This window comes from Puma concolor, chromosome B1 (assembly GCF_028749965.1).
Source record: "Puma concolor isolate L17-30 chromosome B1, mPumCon1.1.hap2, whole genome shotgun sequence".
Classification (NCBI taxonomy): domain Eukaryota; kingdom Metazoa; phylum Chordata; class Mammalia; order Carnivora; family Felidae; genus Puma; species Puma concolor.
In genome coordinates this window covers 77,869,277-77,890,170 of record NC_141670.1, presented here as the reverse complement: position 1 = coordinate 77,890,170, position 20,894 = coordinate 77,869,277, and the positions used below count along the sequence as shown (strand labels likewise).

At 32.5% G+C, this 20,894-nt stretch overlaps 1 protein-coding gene across 5 annotated transcripts in view; it reads left to right on the top strand.

Annotated features, from left to right (window-relative positions):
- Positions 1 to 20,894, top strand: part of LRBA (LPS responsive beige-like anchor protein) — a 577,381-nt gene that overhangs the window by 162,621 nt on the left and 393,866 nt on the right. For all 5 annotated transcript variants that reach the window (XM_086704123.1, XM_086704122.1, XM_086704121.1 and 2 more), the window contains exon 11: positions 19,364 to 19,530. In XM_086704123.1, coding sequence (XP_086560249.1) covers positions 19,364 to 19,530 — 167 coding nt within the window. The remainder of the gene's footprint in view (positions 1 to 19,363; positions 19,531 to 20,894) is intronic.

Genomic DNA, 20,894 nt, shown 5'->3' with positions numbered 1-20,894 from the left:
TTCCCCTGTGTTTTCTTCAAGGAGTGTTATGGTTTCAGGTTTCATGTATAAATAATTCATTTTGAGTTGATTTTTATGTATGCGTAAGGTAAGAGTCCCAATTTCATTCTTTTGCATGTGGATATTCAACTTGTCAGTGCTTTCATCAGTAGCATGTGATACATAAAGTCAGAGAATCTAATTCCCTATAGTTATTATTTACTGAACTTGTAGTATGGTTATTGTTATATAGATCTTATACAATACTTAAATTTTCCTAGGAAAATTTAAGAATTGCTTTTTGAATTAATAACTAAAAACCCTCTACATATCCTGTGATCCACTCTCCTTTTGCTAAAGAATTCTTTATTTTTTAGGTTTTATGTTATGAGACTTACGGTATTAATTTAAAATATTTAATTATATATGAAGTCTGAAACTAATACTACAGTCTGCAGTGTATGATAGAAAACACAGATTTGGGATTTGTCAGAGCTAGGATTCAGTTCTGGTTCTGCCACTAATTAACTATGTTGTATTGGACCAGATACTTAAATTCTTTGTAATGGCGGTCCTTAAAGGTCATTAGATCTAACCCCATATCTGGTGCTTATAACTTATTTGGTCCAGCCCTTAGTTACTAGTATTAGTTATTGGTTATTATATTATTAATCTTGAAATTTTTCTTCATTCACTTGATTGAAAATTTACAATTGATCCTTAACATGGGTTTGAACAATGTGGGTCCACTTAAATGTGGATTTTTTTCAGTAAATATAGTGCAATTTTATATATGTATTTCTCTTCCTTATGATATTCTTTACATTTTCTCCAGCTCACTTTATTATAAACCTATAGTTTATAAAACATAACATTTAAAATATATGTTAATTGAGGGTTTCTATTATCGATAAGGCTTCCAGTCAAAAGCAGGCTATCAGTGGTTAAATTTTGGGGGAGTCAGAAGTTATGTGTGGGTTTTTGATTGCACAGGGGCTCAGCACCTCTAACCCTTGTGTTGTTCAAGGGCCAGCTGTATTTATTTAATTGAATTATATTTGACGTATTAGTTTCAGGTGTGTAAGATAGTGATTCAAAATTTATACACATTATGAAATGATCACTATGATAAGTGTAGTTACCATACAATGTTATTACAATATTATTGACTATATTTCCTGTGCTGTATTTTACATTTTCATGAATTATTTAGTTTATAACTGGAAGTTTGTACTTGTTTTTTTTTTAACATTTATTTATTTTTGAGAGACAGAGGCAGAGCATGAGCAGGTGAGGGGGAGAGAGACAGAAAGAGACACAGAATCCAAAGCAAGTACCAGGCTCTGAGCTATTTGTTAGCACAGAGCCTGATGCAGGGCTCAAACTCACAAACTGTGAGACCATGACCTGAGCCAAAGTCGGACGCTCAACTGACTGAGCCACCCAGGCGCCCCATGGAAGTTTGTACTTCTTAGTTCCCTTCACCACCCATCCTCTACCCATTCCCCTTTAGCAGTCATCAGTTTGTTTTCTATATTTGTGAGTATGTTTGTTTTGTTTGTTCGTTTGTTTTGTTCATTTGTTTTGTTTTTTTGAATGCCACATAAAATGTAATTAAATAGTATTTGTCTTTTCCTGTCTGACTTTTTTCACTTAGTATAATACCCTCTAGGTCCATCTGTGTTGTCACAGATAACAAGATTTCATTCTTTTTTTATGATTCAATACTATTCCACTGTGTGCGTGTGTGTGTGCATGCATGTTTGCACACGTGCATGTATCATCTTTATCCATTTATCTATTGATGAACACTTAAGTTGCTATTATATCTTGATTATTATAAATAATGCTACAAAAAATATATCTTTTCAAATTAGTGCCTTTGTTTTCTTCATGTAAATATCCAGATGTGGAATTACTGAATCATGTGGTATTTCTATTTTTAATTTTTTTGAGGAATCTTCATACTGTTCAGTGGCTGTACCAATTTATGTTCCCACCACAGTGCACAGGAGTTCCCTTTTCTCCACATTCTCACCAACATTTGTTATTTTTTTCTTTTTGATACTAGCCATTCTGACTGGTGTGAGATAATATCTCATTGTGGTTTTGACTTATATTTTTCTAATGATTAATGATGTTGAGCATCTTTTTATGGGTCTCTTGGCTGTCTATGTATGTCTTCTTTGGAAAAATGTGTATTCAGGTACTCTGCCCAGTTATAAATTGAATTGTTTATTTTTGGGGGGTTAAGTTGTTTGGGTTATTTGTATATTTTGGATATTAACCTGTTATCGGACATCATTTGCAAATATCTTCTCCCATTGAGTAGGTTACCTTTTTTGTTTTTTGATGGCTTCCTTCTCAGTGAAAAGCTTATTTTGATGTATCCCTAATATATTTATTTTTGCTTTTTTATGGTTTTAGGTCTCACATGTAGTTGGTCTTTAGTCTATTTTATTTGTCTGTATGATGTAAGAAAGTGGTCTAGTTTCATTTTTTTGCATGTAGTTGTCCATTTTTCCCAAAACCATGTATTGAAGAAAAACCATTTTTTTCTATTTGTATATTCATGACTCCTTCATCATAGATTAACTGACAATGTAAACATGGGTTCATTTTCTGGTCTCTCTATTGTGTTTCATTGATCTATATCTCTGCCTTTGTGTCAGTACCATATAATTTTGGTTGATACAGTTTTGCAGAATACTTTGAAATCTGGGATTGTGATACCTCCAGCTTTGATCCTTTTTTTCTAAAGATTCCTCTGGCTATTCAGGGTCTTTTTTAGTTGTGTACAAATCTAAGTGTATTTGTTCTAGTTCTGTGAAAAATGCTATTAGTATTTTAATAAGGATTACATTGAATCTGTAGATTCCTTTGGGTAGTATGGACATTTAACATTACTACTTCCAATCCATGAACATGGTATATTTTCCCATTTGTTTGTGTCATTTTTTCCTTCATTTTTATAGAAGATTTTTGAAACTAAATCTTGAATCTGTATTCTTTCTGTTTATTTTGTTCTTTTATACTGAGTCAATATATTTATTACCATGTGAATATAAAATTGGTAGAATACAAAATAAGTCAGATCTATTTAATAATTTAATTACAATTTTTTTTAATGTTCCTGGATTGAATTCCCCATTTTGTCTTTCATTTAGTGGTTGAAATGCAGTGTAAATGAAATACTGTGATACTGTTTTTTTTTCTAACTTTTAAAGTAAACTTGTAATTATGAGTCAATGTGGAGTATTTTTAATTCAGTCTCCTATTTATGCTTTCATATTTGTCATCTTTATTCTTCTTCCTCTTTTAATTTTATACTTCTTTTTTTCTCCCCTTAAACTTTTGGCTTTCATTTGACAACCTCTTATCTTAAAAAGTAAGTGTGAGACTGATGGTCAAAATTAAAGATAACTGTATTGAATCTAAGAATGATATCATTCTCTTTCCTATGATGAGTCTGCATTGGTGATTAATGCACCCTGTTGTCTTGCACATTTCTTGATGTACACTTTACATGATTAGTTTTTTTCACTTTGTGAAGAGATGACTGATTAATATATCTTGAGTCATGATAGCTTAATTGCAAAGCATTAGAATGGCATTTCTCATCTCAGATGTGGTCTTTACATGCATTATGGTTTTGAACATCTTTCTAAATCCCTTTTATATATATATTTTCATCAATAGCACCGGAATAGGGAAATAGTTATCTTGACAATATATTTTTTTTAATTGTAGCTTTTGTAATTGTTACTTTCTTTACCTTAGAAAAAAAATTTGATAAGTAATTGTGAAAGTAATAAAATACTAGTGTAATTAACTAAAGGAATATTCTCGTCCTTTTACATGTCTAAATCACTATATTGTATCACCCAGCCAATAAGACCATAGTGCTGACTTTCCACTGAGATAACCTAGTGCCTTAATCTTGGCTCCGTCATTTACTAGCTATGTGAGCTAAGGCACCATTGCCTTATCTTAAAATCAGGATAGTAATGGTGCCTGACTATAGTAATTTTGTGATAAGTACATGGGATTTGATCAATGTAAAGTGCCTATTACCTTAAACTCATATTAAGTGTTCAACAACACAGCTAGTGTTGTCAGTATCAAAGGGAGAACATTTTTCTGTTGTGTGTAATCTCTGGGAATATCCAAGAAATGCTTACATGTCCCACAGTTCATCTGGAACTCTCACCTCTGCCATAGGGCCTTGATCCAGACTACAGCTGTGTTAGAGTCCTGATGGTTACCTCTTTATAATTATACAAGTGGCTCTTCTAGGAAGTAGGTGTTGTTTCTTTTTTCTTGGTCAATGCATGAACATAGATTTTTCCTTTTCTCATTTATAGGCTTAGCAATGATAGGAGAGTATCGCAGTGAAGAAAAGAAAAATAAATCTCAGTAGTGGATATTGTATTTCCTGGAATTCACAGGCTGTGCTTCTGCCTAGGATGTTTTCTCTTGACCCTTTCTTGATCTGTTTCTCCAGGCTTGTCCCTTTGCCATCTTTCAAGGGGCTAAGTCAGCTCTTCCACATCGAGAGATCCAGACCATATTCCTTCTTCTTATAGTACAGGCCCACCTGCCTCCATTCTTGGAGAGAAGAGAATGTTGGTAGTCTTCATTCTAAATTCTCTTTTCTTTCCTCAGGTTGATTGACAATGTGACTATCATATTCATTAAGGGAAAATTCCCACCCCAATTTACTATATATGTTTTAGTATATGTTCTTTACTTGAACTATGCAGTCATATTTCTTAGTGTATTTCCAGAGTCTCATGTATTCAGTCTGGAATGCACTATTTTTAGAGATCTTTCCAATATGTGATTTAACATGTCTCACTTTCTATTTCAGCTTCTTGATAAGGGCCAGATTGAATAGCTGGGGTCACAACATTTTCTGTTCTGTTTTCTTCCTTCCTTCCTTCCTTCCTTCCTTCCTTCCTTCCTTGCTTCCATCCTTCCTTCCTTTCTTTTTTAAAATTATGTTTATTATTTATTTATTTTAAATTTAAATTTATTTTAAATTTATATGTTGGTTAACATATAGTGTAATAATGATTTCAGGAATAGAATTTAGTGATTCATCACTTACATATAACACCCAGTGCTCATTCCAACAAGTATCCTCCTTAATGCCCCTCGCCCATTGAGCCCATACTCTCACCCAACACCCCACCAGCAGCCCTTAGTCTATTCTCTGTATTTAAGAGTCTCTTATGGTTTGTCTCACTCTCTGTTTTTATATTATTTTTGCTTCTCTTCCCTAATGATCATCTGTTTTGTATCTTAAATTCCACATATGAGTGAAATCATATGATACTTGTCTTTCTTTGACTGACTTATTTCACTTAGCATAATACACTCTGGTTCCATCTATGTTGTTGCATATGGCAAAATTTCATTCTTTTTGATTGCTGAGTAATATTCCATTGTGTGTGTGTATCTTCTTTATCCATTCATCAGTCAATGGACATTTGGACTCTTTCCATATTTTGGCTTTTGTCGATAGTGTTGTTATAAACATAGGGTGAATGTACCCCTTTGAATCAGCACTCCTGTATCCTTTGGATAAATACCTATTAGTGCAATTGCTAGGTCGTAGGGTGGTTCTATTTTTAATTTTTTGCTGCTCTCAGTTTTCTATGGGAAAGTTTTGCTCAGACTATATCCATACCTATACAGGGCATATGTATACACACATTATTTTTAAACATCATACATTTCAGAGTCACTTGTGAAAGTAAAAGTGCTGTCATTGTTGGGGCAAAGGAAGACCATTTAAGCCAATGTTTCTGCCTTGCATTAAAGATTGTAAGTGATCCTTCTCTAGCTTTAAAAAACAGAGCTATATTGCTGGGCACTCCACTAAATGTGGGAAGTTAGAAAAAACAAAGGCTACAGCATAGGTAAGATTGAACTCATACTTATGAGCAGCACTTATCAAATTAAATCCAAAATGAAAAATATTTTTTCTTTGTATCTTCCAGTATATTCTAATCATGCAAAATATATTATTGATAGAAGGCTATACTTCTTAATACTATTGAAAAATCTCTTGTAAGAAAAGATTTGAATGGATTTTTTTATGAATATATGTAGTCTGTGTTTAAACTTTTAGTTTACCGTATGTCCTGGTTGTCTTAACAGTTGACTAAATTATGTGTTAGTGTAAAAATTGCCTTTTCCTAATGAATTTTAAAATAAAGATAGAGAAGAAAGTAAGCTAACTTAAAGTCTTCATAGTGTATTTCATACACATCACTTAAAAATTGCTCACGAAATTAGAATTTTGTCTTCTGTTATTTCTGGTTTATTAGTGTGCAAAGTAAAGTTCCAAATATAAAATGAGTTATTTTATCATAGAAAGGAAGATGGCAGTACTTGAGTTGATAAAATAGATCCCTTCTATTTATCTGTTGGACTAGTCCTGCTTAAATATGGTCTGCTGAGCAAATTGTTTATAACAAGTCCACAAAGAGGTAAGTACAGAAATTAAATGAGTATTTAGAAACTTTTATAGCTTGAATGTCTGGCAATGTCAGAATACTTTTTAAAGCATCATTTTCTTAAAGTAAAAATAAAAACTGTTTCTTTATTACAGATAGTTTGAGAACAGTTTCTAAAAAACAGTTCATATTCAGTTGTGTCATTTTGAATTAGTCTATGTTAACAATACGTTTGAATAAGAATTGAAGAACTTGTAGCAATATAACAGTATTCTGTTGATACAAATATAGTTAAGTATATGTTGAATGATATATATAAACTTTTGAGTAATAATTTTCTTTGGAAAGAAATAAGTAAAAACACATAGGCACCCAAGGTCTTTTAGGGTACCTAGACCTAATTCTAACATGGAATGGGGGATCTGTCCCCCACGCCCACACAACACCAAGCAATTCTCAGATATGAGAGTGTGTAGGAACTCAGATCTGACATGACACTGTGTATCCAAAATTAGCATCACATTCCACAGGTTAAGGGTTCAGTTATGCAAGACTGCTTCTCACTCTCCACTTCAGATGCCCAGCCCCAGGCTGTTACCTGTGCTTCTAACAAACTGGCTACATATTGGAGGTTCTAAATACTTCCCTTTTAGTTTCAATTAATTTGCTAGAGCTGTTTGCAGAACTCAGGGAAACACGTATATATACCAGATTATTAAAGGATATGATAAAGAGTATGAATCAACAGCCAGATGAAGAGGTACATAGAGTGAGCCCCTGAACAAAGGAACGTTGGCTCTTGGGGAGGTTGGGGCTTGACTTGATGACATGGGGAAACCATCTGGTTCCCCAAACCAGAAGCTCTCCAAAAGAGACCAAAGAGCTGTCCTTTTGGGTTTTTATGGAGGCTTCATTTTATAGTCATGTTTGACTAAGTTATTAGCCATTGGCTGATTTAACCTCTGTTCCCTCTCCACTTCCAGAAAGTCAGAGGAGAGGTGGGAACAGAAAATTGCCAACACTTTAACCACATGGTTGGTCCTTCTCAGAATCAGCTCCCAACCTGTGGGGGGGGGAGGGGTGGGCCCAGTAGTCACCTCATTAATGTAACAAAAGACACCTTTATAACCCTCAACACTTAAGAAATACCAGGGGTTTCAAGAGTTGTAAGCCAGGAACTATGGGTAAAGACCAATTATATATTGTGGTCTTCTGAATGACCACATATACGTGACTTATAAATCACAATATTGCACAAAGAAAATATAAACAGGTGTCTATTGGAAGATTTAAGAAGAGAGGGCTGTGTGAATTACATGTCTTATTTTGTTACTCTTTTTAAAAAGGTGTTTATTTGAGCTGTTCTCTTTTTTGCCTTTTTATTTTGCTGTATTTTATTTTTTCTATCTTAAATAAGCCTTTCCTTCTTGGTGAATAGTTATGTAGCCTTTAAGTTCTGTTTGAAACTCTCTCAGATTCGGGATATTCTTTCTTGCTTGCTCCTCCCAAATACACCATATGTATCTCTCTTAGCAGTTTTCTCATATTGTATTTATTTTTAATCTCCTGTTTCTCAGATATACTGAGATAGTGGAAGAAAGGGACTGTTTGCTGTGTAACTTGTTCATTTCATGACTAAGCCTACAATAAATGTTAGATGTTACTTACTATATGCCTGGAAAGTTCTAATTGTTTCATTTCTATTCTTATCTGATCCTTCCAAAAAACATATCATGTTATATCCTTTTTTTATATGAGGAAACTGAGGCACAGAGGTTTAAATAATTTGCCTAAGCATGAATGTGTCACATCCAAGATTTAAATTCAAATATTTGGCTGTAAAGTCTGTTCTAAACCACAGTGTTAATTATGGTTTAATCACTTTTTTTTTTATCTCTTTGGTTTTCATGCTTCTTCATAAAATACTTAAAATTGAAATTTAAATGTAAGACTTACCTATTTGTAGTAGTGTATGTATTTGATCATATTAACCTAATACAAGTAAGAAACTCTAGTTTTGTGTTCTTAAAAAATCTGGTTTAGGTAGTTATGTTGAGTTAAAAGATGATAGGATTTGCTTAAGATCATCTAGCTCTTGTGCAGATTAGCAAAAAGCAAAGGTTAAGACATTGAAATTTCTTGATTTTCTCCATGTTTATGTGTGTGTATGTATGTGTGTACAATTATATACTTTTTTGTAATGATATATTTCTCATATTATGACTTTTAAAAACACAATGATTGAGTTTAACCCTATCTGTTTAAATTCCAAGTTAATTTTATTGACCACAGGTGATAATCACATTTTACTTTATTTACTTACGGGTATATGATGTCTGCAGGCTTTATATGAAATCAGTTTGTTTAAGTTAATATTTAGCATAATGAAAGTTGCAAGACAAGTTACAAATACTGTGTAAAAGCATTTTAGTATAAGTTTTTTAATCAAAAGTCTAAAGTAAAAACACCTTTATTAATCTCCAAATTATTTTAAAATATTGTTTGAAGACTAGAGTTTGTAGAGATAAAAACCCAACACATTTTGTCCAGTCCATTAAAACAATAAGAAATAGAAGAGATACTTTGATAAGTGATCTGCCTGTTTTAACCTTGAATGCTATTATCGGGGGGATGATGCTATATCTGTTTCATTGGCTTAGGCTTTTTCATGCTGAGAGAAATCAATACTTTGAGGCGTTGGATGACAGAGGAATCACTTCAGAATTAAAGGGGGCTGTCACACATTGTCATTGGTTGACTTTCGTTTTCTGTTGAGGTTGTTAAGCTTTCATTTTTCTAAGTCTTTTTCAGGAGTCTTTGTAAGATTTCTGTGGTTAACTTTTTATTTTTTATTTTTTTAACTATTAGACTTTAAATCTGAGTTAAGGGATCAAGAACAAAGACATCCAAAAGTCAAATATTGAAAAGCTTCTTTAGTTGTCCCTTAGGTGATTTTCTTTTTAAATGTTTTCCCATGAGATAAGTAATTTATAGTGTAAGAGATTTTGAGATAAATTGGGAATTAAGGTAGTGCATTTAAAGGTGTTTACCAGAAGGTATGTTTAATTAACTAAAAATGTAATACTCTATGTGTAGCTGAAAGAAAAAAGGTAGAACTATATCTCCTAACATGGAATGATTTATAGTTTGATTCCAGTTATATGGGAACTATATATTACTGTTAATAGTAATTACCCCTGTAGAAAACAACTAGCCAGCCTGGGAGGAGGTAGAAGGCTGAACTTTCTTTTTATTTCACATGTCATTACTTTTTTGTTTTTAAAAGCAAGTATATGTTTCTTAAAAAAAAGTTTAAAATATAAACTTGTAAAACCAATATAGTTCAAGTGCTTATTTAATACTAAAGCCTTATATAATATTTTTAAGATTTTAGCCTTGAACTTTTTAACTGGGATTTATTTTTATTTCATGATAATATGCAGACTTAAAGAAAATTTGCTTAATAATCTATTTCTCGTAAAACATACTGAAACAACTCTAGAAACAGTGTGCACTTAACATTATTCATTTACCTCCTTTTCTTGACTAAAAGAAAGTGCTTGGGAGAAGCCCTTTATGTTTATCCAATCAATTCCTTTTTGCCCCATTGAGCTAAATATTGTTCTGATTTTATGGAATGACTTATTTGCTTTTGTTTTTACTTTCCAAACTTAAGTATATGTCTTTTAGTATTGTAATTTCTTCAGCAGTTTTTGAACTTTATATGAATGGAATCATGAAGCATGTGTTTTGATGTAGCATTATTGAACATTTTTTGTGAAATTGAATGTTATATTTTTCCTATGTCATTTTCAATGCTGTATGGTATACCATTACATGAATAGATGATTAGTTTTTCATAATCTCTTCTACTCTTTTAATTAGGTTTCCAGTTTTTAACTATCGTGATAGTTTTAATAGTTTTACAAGTCTTTTGGTGTAAATACTTATGCATTTCTGTAGGGTAGACTTACTTGACTGTAAAGTATTTATGGTTTCAATTTTAATAGATATTGCCATAGTATCTTGCAAAAGTGTGTATCACTACCAATATCAGTGCATAGCTGTTCCCATACTCCGCATTGTCATCAAAAATTGATCAGTACTTTTTGTCTTAGTATTCTAGTGGTGTTCTGGTAACTTCATTGTTTTTTATTTGGATTTCATTTACGAATGAAGCTATGTATCTTTTCTCCTTGTTATATATTTATTTTTTAAAAAAGTATTTTTGTGTACGTGTTTGTCTCTTACCCAGTTTCTTATTGGTTATATGTCTTTTCTTTATTGATTTGTAGAGGGTATTTACCTATTTGATATATGAGCAGATTTTTTTGGATATATTTGAGCTACTTTCTTCCCTGTCAGTAGTACCCTATTCACTTTTTTAAAACGTGTGAAATAAATTTTATTGAAGTATAGTTTATATATAATGAAACACATCCATTTTAGGTATATAATTTAATGAGTTTTGACTAGTGTATACACTTGTGGAACTGTCATAGTCAAGTAACAAAGTTTCTGTCATCTCTGAGAATTCCCCCGTGATTCATTTTGGTCAGTTCCTCTTTACGTATATACACGCAACCCCTGGCAACTGCTCATCTGGTTTTTGCTATTATAGATAGTTTTGTATACTATATAATTTCATATAAATGGAATTATATAGTAGGTACTCTAATGGATTCTAGTGGATTCTTCTGGTCAGCATGCAGTTTTTGGTACTCATCCATATTATTATGTATATCACTCATTTGTTTCTTTTTATTACTGAGTAGTATTACTTTATCTATTCAGGTTTAGATGGATATTGGGTTACCTCTAATGTTTGGCTTTTATGAAATGCACTAGGGGCATTTTCATGCAATATAGTTTTGTGAAAATATGTTCCTCTTTATGTTGAGGAAGTACCTAGGAGTGGAATTGCTAGGTGCTGTTCTCAGTATATTTTTAAATTTGCAAGAAACTGCCAAACTATTTTCTAAAGTAGTTTTTACTTTACTGGATTAGTGGATTTTACAGTCTAACCAGCTAGGTAGGTACAAGAGTTCCACTTGCTCCATAGATCCTTGCCAATATTTGACATTGCGGGGCTTTTAAATTTTATCCCTTCTATTGCATATCTAGTGATAGCTTATTGTGGTTTTTATTTGAGTTTCCCTGTTGATTAAGCATCTTCTCATGACTTATTAGTCATTTGTGTATCTTTTATGAGGTGTCTGTTCAAATCCTTTGCCTATAATTTTATTTTTTTCCTCCTTTTTAAATTAAATTTAATTTAATTTTTTTTGTACTTGAAACAACAAACATTTATTATTTCTCATGATTCCTCCTTTTTTTTTTTTTTTACAACTTAAACTTTAGTTACTTAACCTATCGTGCTGTGTTGGTTTCCTGAGTAGAATTCAGTGATTCATCGCTTATGTACAACACCCAATGCTTCTCACAACACGTGCCCTCCTTAGTACCTATCACCTATCTAGGCCATTTCCTACCCACCCCCTGTCAACCTGTAAGGGTCTCTTGTGGTTTATTTCCCTCTCTTCTCTTCACCCCCTCATTCCCATACGTTCATCTCTCTTGTTTCTTAAATTCCACATAAGACTTTCTTTGTCTTTCTTCAATTCCACATATGACATACTTGTCTTTCTTTGATTGACTTATTTCACTTAGCATAATACATTCTAGCTCCATCCATGTCATTGCAAGTGTTTTTGTCCATTACTGTATTAAATTGGTTTGTTTGCCTTTTTGAGTTGTAAGAGTTTTTCATTTATCTTGTAAGAAAATTGATTGCTAGTTGTATGTATGGTGAATATTTTGTCCCAGTTTGTGGCTTATCTTTTCATTTTCTAAATGGTACCTTTTAAAGAGAAGATTTTATAAATTTTGGTAAAGTTTAATATATTAGTTTCTTTATAGTTATGATTTTCTTTTATAGTTCCTTTTATGTCTGAAAATGTCAGTGTAAGAATTTTCTGCCTACCCCAGGGTCATAAGATTTTCTGCTATGTTTTCTTCTAGAGAAGTGTTACAATTTTTGTATCTAGATCTTTGATTCATTTTGAATTAAACATTTTGTTTATAGTATTAAGGGAAGACAAGTTTCTTTGTTTTGTGAGTGGCCGGATGTTCTAACACCAATTGTTCAAAAGATATTCTTTCTTAATTTAACAAGATAAACTCTTAATTTCACATTTTATAGCATTATTTAAATCGTGTAAATTCTGCAGGTTTTTTTTTGTTATGTAAGACTGTTTTGTTATTGTTTTCTTTTGTTCATATATTTTATTTTTTTAAGTTTATTTATTTTGAGAAAAAGAGTGAGGGCGCATATGCGAGCTGTGGAGGGGCAGAATGAGAGAGAGAGAGAGAGAGAGAGAGAGAGAGACAGAGAGAGACAGAGAGAGACAGAGAGAGACAGAGAGAGAGAGAGAGATGAATCCCAAACAGGCTGTAAACTGTCAGCCTAGAACCTGATGTAGGGCTGCATCTCAGGAACTCTGAGATCATGAGCCGATCTGAAATCAAGAGTAGGATGCTCAACTGACTGAGCCAACCAGGCACCTTGTTCATATGTTTTAGAATCAGCTTGTCAATAACCATAAGAAAAGCTGCTTAATTTTTAATTAAGATTGTGTTGAATCCATAAAATCAATTTGAAGAGAGTAGGTATTTTGACAATTTGAGGTTTTAAAATCTACTAAACATTGTCTATTTTTCCACTTAGTTTTCTTTAATTTCTATTAGCAGTGTTTTATAGTTTTCATTGTATAGCTTTGTATATTTTTAAGTTTATTTTATATTTTAATGCTTTTGTTAATATTATTATTTTCATTTTCCAGTTGGGTATTGCCGTTATGTAGACCTTATATATCAATATATTGACCTTGTATCTAAGAATCTTGTCAGCTTTACTTACAAGTTTTAGTTTTTTTTCCCAGAACCTTTAGGATTATTACATACATGAACATATCTACAAATACTGTGTTACTCCTTTTTCAAACTGTGTTTTTATTTCTTCTTTTAATCTGTCATTTGAACTGGTTTGAACCCTGTTACAATATTGAGTGGAAGTCATGAGAGAGAGGACATACTTGTTTTATCCCCAGTTTTAGTTGAATGATATCCATAGATGTGCTTCCTAAGGTTTAGAAAATCTCTTTCTATTCCTAGTTTGTGGAGTGTCGTTTTGTTTTTTTTAATCATGAAATGGTTCTGAATGTTGTAAAATGCTTCAAAAAAAAACTGGTGTGATATGTTTTTCTTCTTTTTTTGTTATATGGTGAATTATACTGATTGATATTCAGATATTAAATCAATCTTCCATTTCATGGTTAAACTCTTCATCATGGTGTGTATACTTAATTTTATGTATAGCTGAATGCTAATGTTTTATTATGGATTTTGTGTTTATTTACACAAATTGGATTAGTTTTTTTTGTTTTCTATTCCCATATTGTAAAGTTAATCTCAGTATATTGCTTAGCTTCTATCATGTGAAAAGTGTTTAAGGTTTGTATTATTTCTTCCTTAAATATTTAAAATTTTATAATATAACATTTAAAGCTGTACATTTTCATTTAAATTCAGCCTTATCTAATTATCACAAATTTTTCTAATTTTCCTGGTGATTTTATCTTTGATCCATAAGTTATTTGGAATTGAACTATTTAATTTTCAATTATTTTGGAACTTTTTACATTTTTTTTCAGGCTGTATATTCTGCTAAAGATCAAAAGGACCTCTATCTGCATTTCTCTCTCTGAGTAACTTCCTCTTCTCTAGTCATTTATCCTTCATGTTTCTATCTTACCTTCTCAATAGACATCTTTAACCTGGTTTCACATATAAAAGCTATAGGAGAAATAGGTTTCCTAACTCTTGAAAATGTCTTAAAAATAGATATTTGGGGAATAGCATAAGATGCAAGTGTATGTGGCATAAGGATCCATAGGCAGGCATGTTGAAGGGTAATATGCCACACTGATGAATTATAGAAGGCCACAAGGCCTTAGCTAGTAAAATTTGGTCCTAATTGTTCATTAGTTTAGACAATTATGTACTTTTTAAAGAGTAGGGTATATATGTGTGCAAAACCAAAATAAATTCTTGAAGTAATTCTGGGACTGTTTGTAAGAGAGCAATTAAAAGATTATTTCAAGAACTGAGTTGTGAACTTACAAAGATCTGTCTTAGGACGGTGGTAAGAGTGATAAGTGGTAAGAAGTAAATGAGTTTTGCTGAAATGGGATGAAGAGATATGAAGAAAGGGAAATTGAGAAGTCACAGATGAGAGAAGTATAGTAGCATGTGTGGGATAAAGATGGTAATTGCAGTGTTGTACATTTTGAATTTTAGGTGCTTATTGGATAATTGGAGACTATCTTGCATTTAGAAATGTGGGCTCAGAGTTCAGGAAAACAGCTCAGGCAGATATGAAAAATTTGAAATGTGGCTCTCAATAGATAATAGGAGATGATGTGGGAGTGAATGATATTGCCAAAGGACATTTGGCAAAGCCTTAAGGAAATGCCAGAATTTCATAATGAGAAATAATAAAGGAAAAAGTTTGACCATCAGGAAGGAAGCAATGACAGGAGGATACTAGAGGAATCTGCTTCATTTTTTTATTGCTCCCTGAGCTTTCATACAAAGGACAATAGTGAAGTTAGGTAGAGATGTAGCATCTGGAAGGAAAGACTGAATGTGATACTGTTTTTATGTTTTCATTTACATTTAAAGAGCTGAAATAGTTGCCTGAATTATAAATGGCCAGTCTAAATTGTTTCTGTCTTCAGTTATTATTTTATCTTTTCCCTGCAATTAAATTAATTTCTTTTAAGGAGTAGGTTTATTTGTCTTATATTTATTTATTCTACAGTAATAAGTCTTACATTTCTTTAGCAATAATCAAATATATTTGAACTATCATTTCCCAGGATGCTTACTTCTTTTCTTTTTAGATTCAGATATTTTTGTTTAGGTTCAGATATTTTTCTGGTCATTGTTGTGATGTCATATTACCCAGTTTATGTGTTGCTTAAAAATGGGAAAACTGAAAAGTTGGTGTAAAGTAAAACTGAGTGAAAGTATTAGACCTGGCTGTTGATTTTATTGACAGGACAGTAGGGTTTCTTGGTGTACCTCCACTCAGTCTCCAACCACAAGCACATATACATTCACAAATATATACTCCAGCAGTAAGTAATATGTATTTGATCTTGAAGCAAATATTCCTCATCTGTTCTTCACTGTGAATGATATACCATACAAAGAATATATTATTGGTTTTTAATAAGAACGTGTTCAAATTACATCTTAAAGATTTTTTAAAAATAGATATAAGTTCATTATATCTTTAGAAAACATTCTTGTTTGGTTTCCTTTTATCATGTTTTAAGGTCAGAATGTGACTCTAATGTTCCACAATGAGACAGAGATTGATAATCGGGAAAGAATAGCCCTTTAATGTGATTTATATCTATAGATTTTATGTCAGATATGAAAAGTTGCTGTTTAAATTGTAAAGGAGGATCCATTAAAGAACACTTTAAACCATTTTACTATTTAGCTTACCTTAGACTCTTATGTTTAGAATTATGCCTTTCCAAGCACAGTCTAATAACTTACCAAATGTTTACAAATAAATTTGCTAAAATTAAATTATTCTAATATTAATAACAGAAAAAGAAGCCATTCAAAAATTTTTTTTGCTGTTTTTGGTACTGTTTAATATTACTGTATATGGTGTTGAGGGGAGTATTAAAGCCAATAATTTTCTAATTTTCATCATTAATTTCCTCTTATCAGGTGAGGTTAGGGCAGATTTATGGATATAGTGTTGAATGCTGAAGATATAAAAATCTTCAAATGTTTACCATTTTGTCTTTTTGATTTTAGTGTATGGTTGAGTTAGATATGAAGTAACCTATAGCATGCTGCCTGGTTCTTTAATCTATCTCTGAAAATAACACATAGCAGTTGATATTTTTGTTGCAATGGAATAATTCCCTAGTTATCTTCACTTAAACTGCTGCTTCTTCGAGTATTTCTTAATCGTATTTTTTTATTTTCCCAAATCATATTTTTGACAAATCGAATTGTCTTATGGTTTGACTCAGTGTTTTTTGATATGTGCAATATGATATTTTCCTTTAATTTCTTATAAATTATTCTAGTTGCTAACATGATTTGTTTTCTCCACATCAGTGTTTAAGTAAAATAAATAATTTGCTTTTACCAGTGTACAAAAAATACGAGGTTGCCTCAAATCTTCTAGTTGTCCAATTCTTAGAGCTAGTATAATCCCTTCATTTTGCAGGTGAGGACAATTAGACCTGAAGAAGCAAAACAAATTAGTTGCCCAAGACTGATAGGAGATACTTCCAAGGATGATACTTCAATCTGGTTTTTACTTTGCTTTTCCATCTCATGTTTATTTGTGTGTGTGTGTGTGTGTGTGTGTGTGTGTGTGTGTGTGTATAATACATATTCATATATGTTCTCAAACCCTTCCATTTTGTATCTTCCTTCATAGCAGTTTGGATGTTCCTCTAATTACTTTTGGTATATGTTATTATTAAAAATAATTTTTAGAGGCACCTTTATAGCTCAGTTGGTTGAGCATCTAACTCTTGATTTCAGTTCAGGTCATGATAACAGGGTTGTGGGATTGAGCCCCATGATGGGCTCCTCACTGAGCATGTAGCCTGCATAAGATTCTCTCTCCCTCTCTCTGCCCCTATCCCCTGCTCGGGCACACAGTCCCTCCCTCCCTCCCTCTCTCTAAATACAAAAAGTAAACACATAAAAATTTTATAAAATCCGTTTTTAGCTTTAGTAATTTAATGTCAGTAATATACTTTTATTACCACTTCCCTCCTACCAATCGGAAGGGAATGGGGATTCTCCCAGGCAAAGGCTATCAAGATAATGCAACTTTGATCCCCATTGGCTAGTGCTTTGCATAGACTAAGAAATATTTGATTCCTTAGTCATATACATAAACACCCTATCAGTTGGGTTGTTTTTGATGTTATGAATGGAAAACCTAATTCATACTGGCCAATGAATAAAGAGGAGTTTATAGAGTCTCATAAAAAGTTTAAAAGAAAAAGTCTCAGCAGAAAGTCTAAAGATAGGCTAGTTTTTGACTCAGAAGTTCATGATTCTCTTTGGAATCAGCTCTATGTTTCTGTAATTCTCATAGCTCTGCTCACTTTGGGTTTTGGCTGTATCCCCAGGCTAGCCTTCTTCATGGTATAGAGAGAGCTTTCAACACTCCTGGAATTAAGGTACTTCCGTATTTTACACCCTAACAAGAAGGAAAGAAATTTCCAGCAAAAGTTTTGACCATCTTAATGCATCAGTTAGGTTGAGTGCCTTCCCCTGAGCTAGTTTGTCATTGTGGGTGTAATGATTACCCAAACTGGTTTACGATAGTTAGTGCCCTCTCTTTTTATTGGGGCAGTGCTAGGGGGTAGTGTGTGGCAACAATCTACTTGAACCAGAATACAGTAGAAAGGCAGGAAATCACAATGTGTATCATACACATAAACTAGTAATATGTGTTCCAACATCAAATTTTTATAACTTCCCATTGGTTATGTATACATGTGCTTGAATATGAGAACTTGCATTTGGAAGTTAAGAGGAGGAGCCCAGTAGGTTCTGTGAATAGAATTAAAGATAAAGTTTACATTAATCTTTGCTTTCCTGTTTTTAGCAATATATTAACTAGTCAGTATAATAATAACACCAGGAGAATCTGAATTTCAGAAGAAATAATTGTCTTAAAACTTAGTGATTATACTGTATCTGGTTATTGCTAATGAATCCTAACATTTTTTGGTAAAATTGATGATATCAAAGACAGCACTTTTCAAACTTTAATATATAAATCACCTTGGGTTCTCATTAAGATTTGGATTCTGATTTAGTAGGTGTGGACTAGGCCTATAATTCTGCATTTTTTATAAGTTCCTGGGTGGTTCCAGTACTGTTGATTCATTTTGCATAGCTACGGTTTAAAAGAGCAAACTTTTTGTCATCTTGTAAGGTTGTTGAGAATTAGCCTGGTTTACTATTGCAAGCCACCAGTGTCTGTTTTCTGGACCTCTGTGGTGGCCTCATGACTGGTCTCTCTTCTTAACTTTTCTTCTTCTATAATCCACTCTTTATTTATTTTTAAATATTTGTTTATTTTTGAGAGAGAGAGAGAGACAGAGAGAAAGAGAGTGCACAAATAGGGCAGGGACAGAGAGAGAGGGAGACACAGAATCTGAAACACGCTCCAGGTTCCAAGGTGTCAGCACAGAGCCCGATGTGGGGCTCAAACTCATGAACTGTGAGATCAGGCCTGAGCCGAAGTCACTTAACTGACTGAGCCACTTAGGTGCCCCTATAATCTATTCTTTAAATAGACCTATAGAGATCATTTTAATATATATATCAATCACATCACTCTCCAGCTTAAAAATTTCCTCCAGTATCCCACTGCATTAAATTAAAATCTAAACTCCTTAGTGTAGTGACTCAGTACTAAATGGTGCAGCCCCTGCCTGCTTCTCCAAACTCATTTTTTACTCTCCTTCTTCTGAGTCACTTTGCCTGGAGTGCTTTGCAGCCCCATTCTTGCTACTTGTAAAGTGGATCCCTGCATCTTCACATGGTTGGTGTCTTCCAGTTATTTAGGTCTCCTTAAAAACAACTTCTGAGTGTATCTTATAAATGACTTCAGAGAAATAAATTCTTGGGGGATTGTTGTACTGGGGTAGTAGATCACTAAATCTCAGTTCAGTTAATGAGGGATATAAAAGTAATTTTAAAGTTTTGGTTGGTTCAGTTCATGTTAGCGGCTATTTTATTGTATGTTGTATGTTCTTATAGTATTAATAGATGTTTATTTTTTCCTATTCAAGTCACTGTGTGCCCAGTACTCTGCAGACAAACGAGAAGATGAGAAGATGTGTGATCATTTGATAAGAGCAGCTAAATATCGAGACCATGTGACAGCAACTCAGCTAATCCAGAAAATTATCAACATTCTCACAGACAAGCATGGAGCCTGGGGAAATTCTGCAGTGAGGTAAAGGGATACCTTTAGGATTTGACCACTGATTTTCTACAGAAGGCCTAGGTTTAGATAAATAACTTTGGATATGATCAAGGCCAGATGACCACAGTAATAATTTAACTTTGTATTTTATCATCTACTATGAATGAGGGGTAGAAGAAAAGGATAGGAGAAAATCAGTATGGGTATAGTTAGGGATCGTTATAGATATTTTAGTTCCCTCAACTACTTCTAAAAGAGTATTTGTTCATATACTTATTCTTTTTGAAGTTAACTTTTAAGGGAAATAGTTAACATAAACTGTTTTATTAGCTATACTTATATCTGAATTTGCACAAATACAATATTTTAAGAAACTATTCCCTGTTTTACATTTTTGAGTTTATAAACACATAAATTTGAAAATATCAGTATGTGTTCTTTTGAACTGCCTTGTAAATTTTAAGACTATGATAATTAAATGCCTTCTTTAAAATTTTATTTACTATATCTTCCTCTTTGTTAGATTCTCAAAGTAAACATGCTGTTATTTTATTTTAAATTTCCAGAAACAAAATAATTAAGTTACCTTCTAAGGCAACTTAGACTAATTATAAAATATGATTTTATTGGAATATTTTATGCTATAAATCTTAAAAACATGTTTGACTCATTTAAGTTTTGTTAATGAAAATGTTCTGTAATTTCCCTTTAGAAAGACATTTTTTTAGCTCCTCATTTTTACATAACTTTTTCTAGAAGACAACAAAAAATGAAAATAGTAAATTGTGTATTATGTATAGGTGTAACTAGTTTCCACTTGTGTTTTAAGTAGCTTATGCGTCTAACATCTACGTCTAGTTTTAGAAATTTTCCAGTATATAGAAAATAATGTTAATTTTTTCAAGTCAGATTTTAAACTGAGTAGAAAGCTACCTGTTATGGGAAATTTTTGTTTTGACTACAAGTATGCACCAATATAGAGTAGATATATCTTATGCTTATTATTAAGAATACTTAAAAGTATTAAGAATACTAAAATAAGTTACATTTCAGGACATATCATTTTTGGTGTTTAGAGGAAGGAATACAGGTCAAGGACTTGAGGGCAAAAGGACTGAATAAAGGCAGGAATAGCATTTGTTTAATTCTATTCTTGTTGATCTCAGCTACAAGAGTGTCATGGAAATGACATGAATTACTGGGTCAGAGGTTTCTGGTGCCTTATCTTACAACATGTAAAAGCCTATGTGTGTGCGTTTGGGGCAGAGTGCAGGTTCGGGGGAAGGGGGTGTATTGAGGGTTTTGCAGTTTTAAGATACCTTAATGTTACAGATGTAGTCATTTTATAATCAGGCACTGAATAAATTAGGATGTTACTTTGACATACAGTGCCT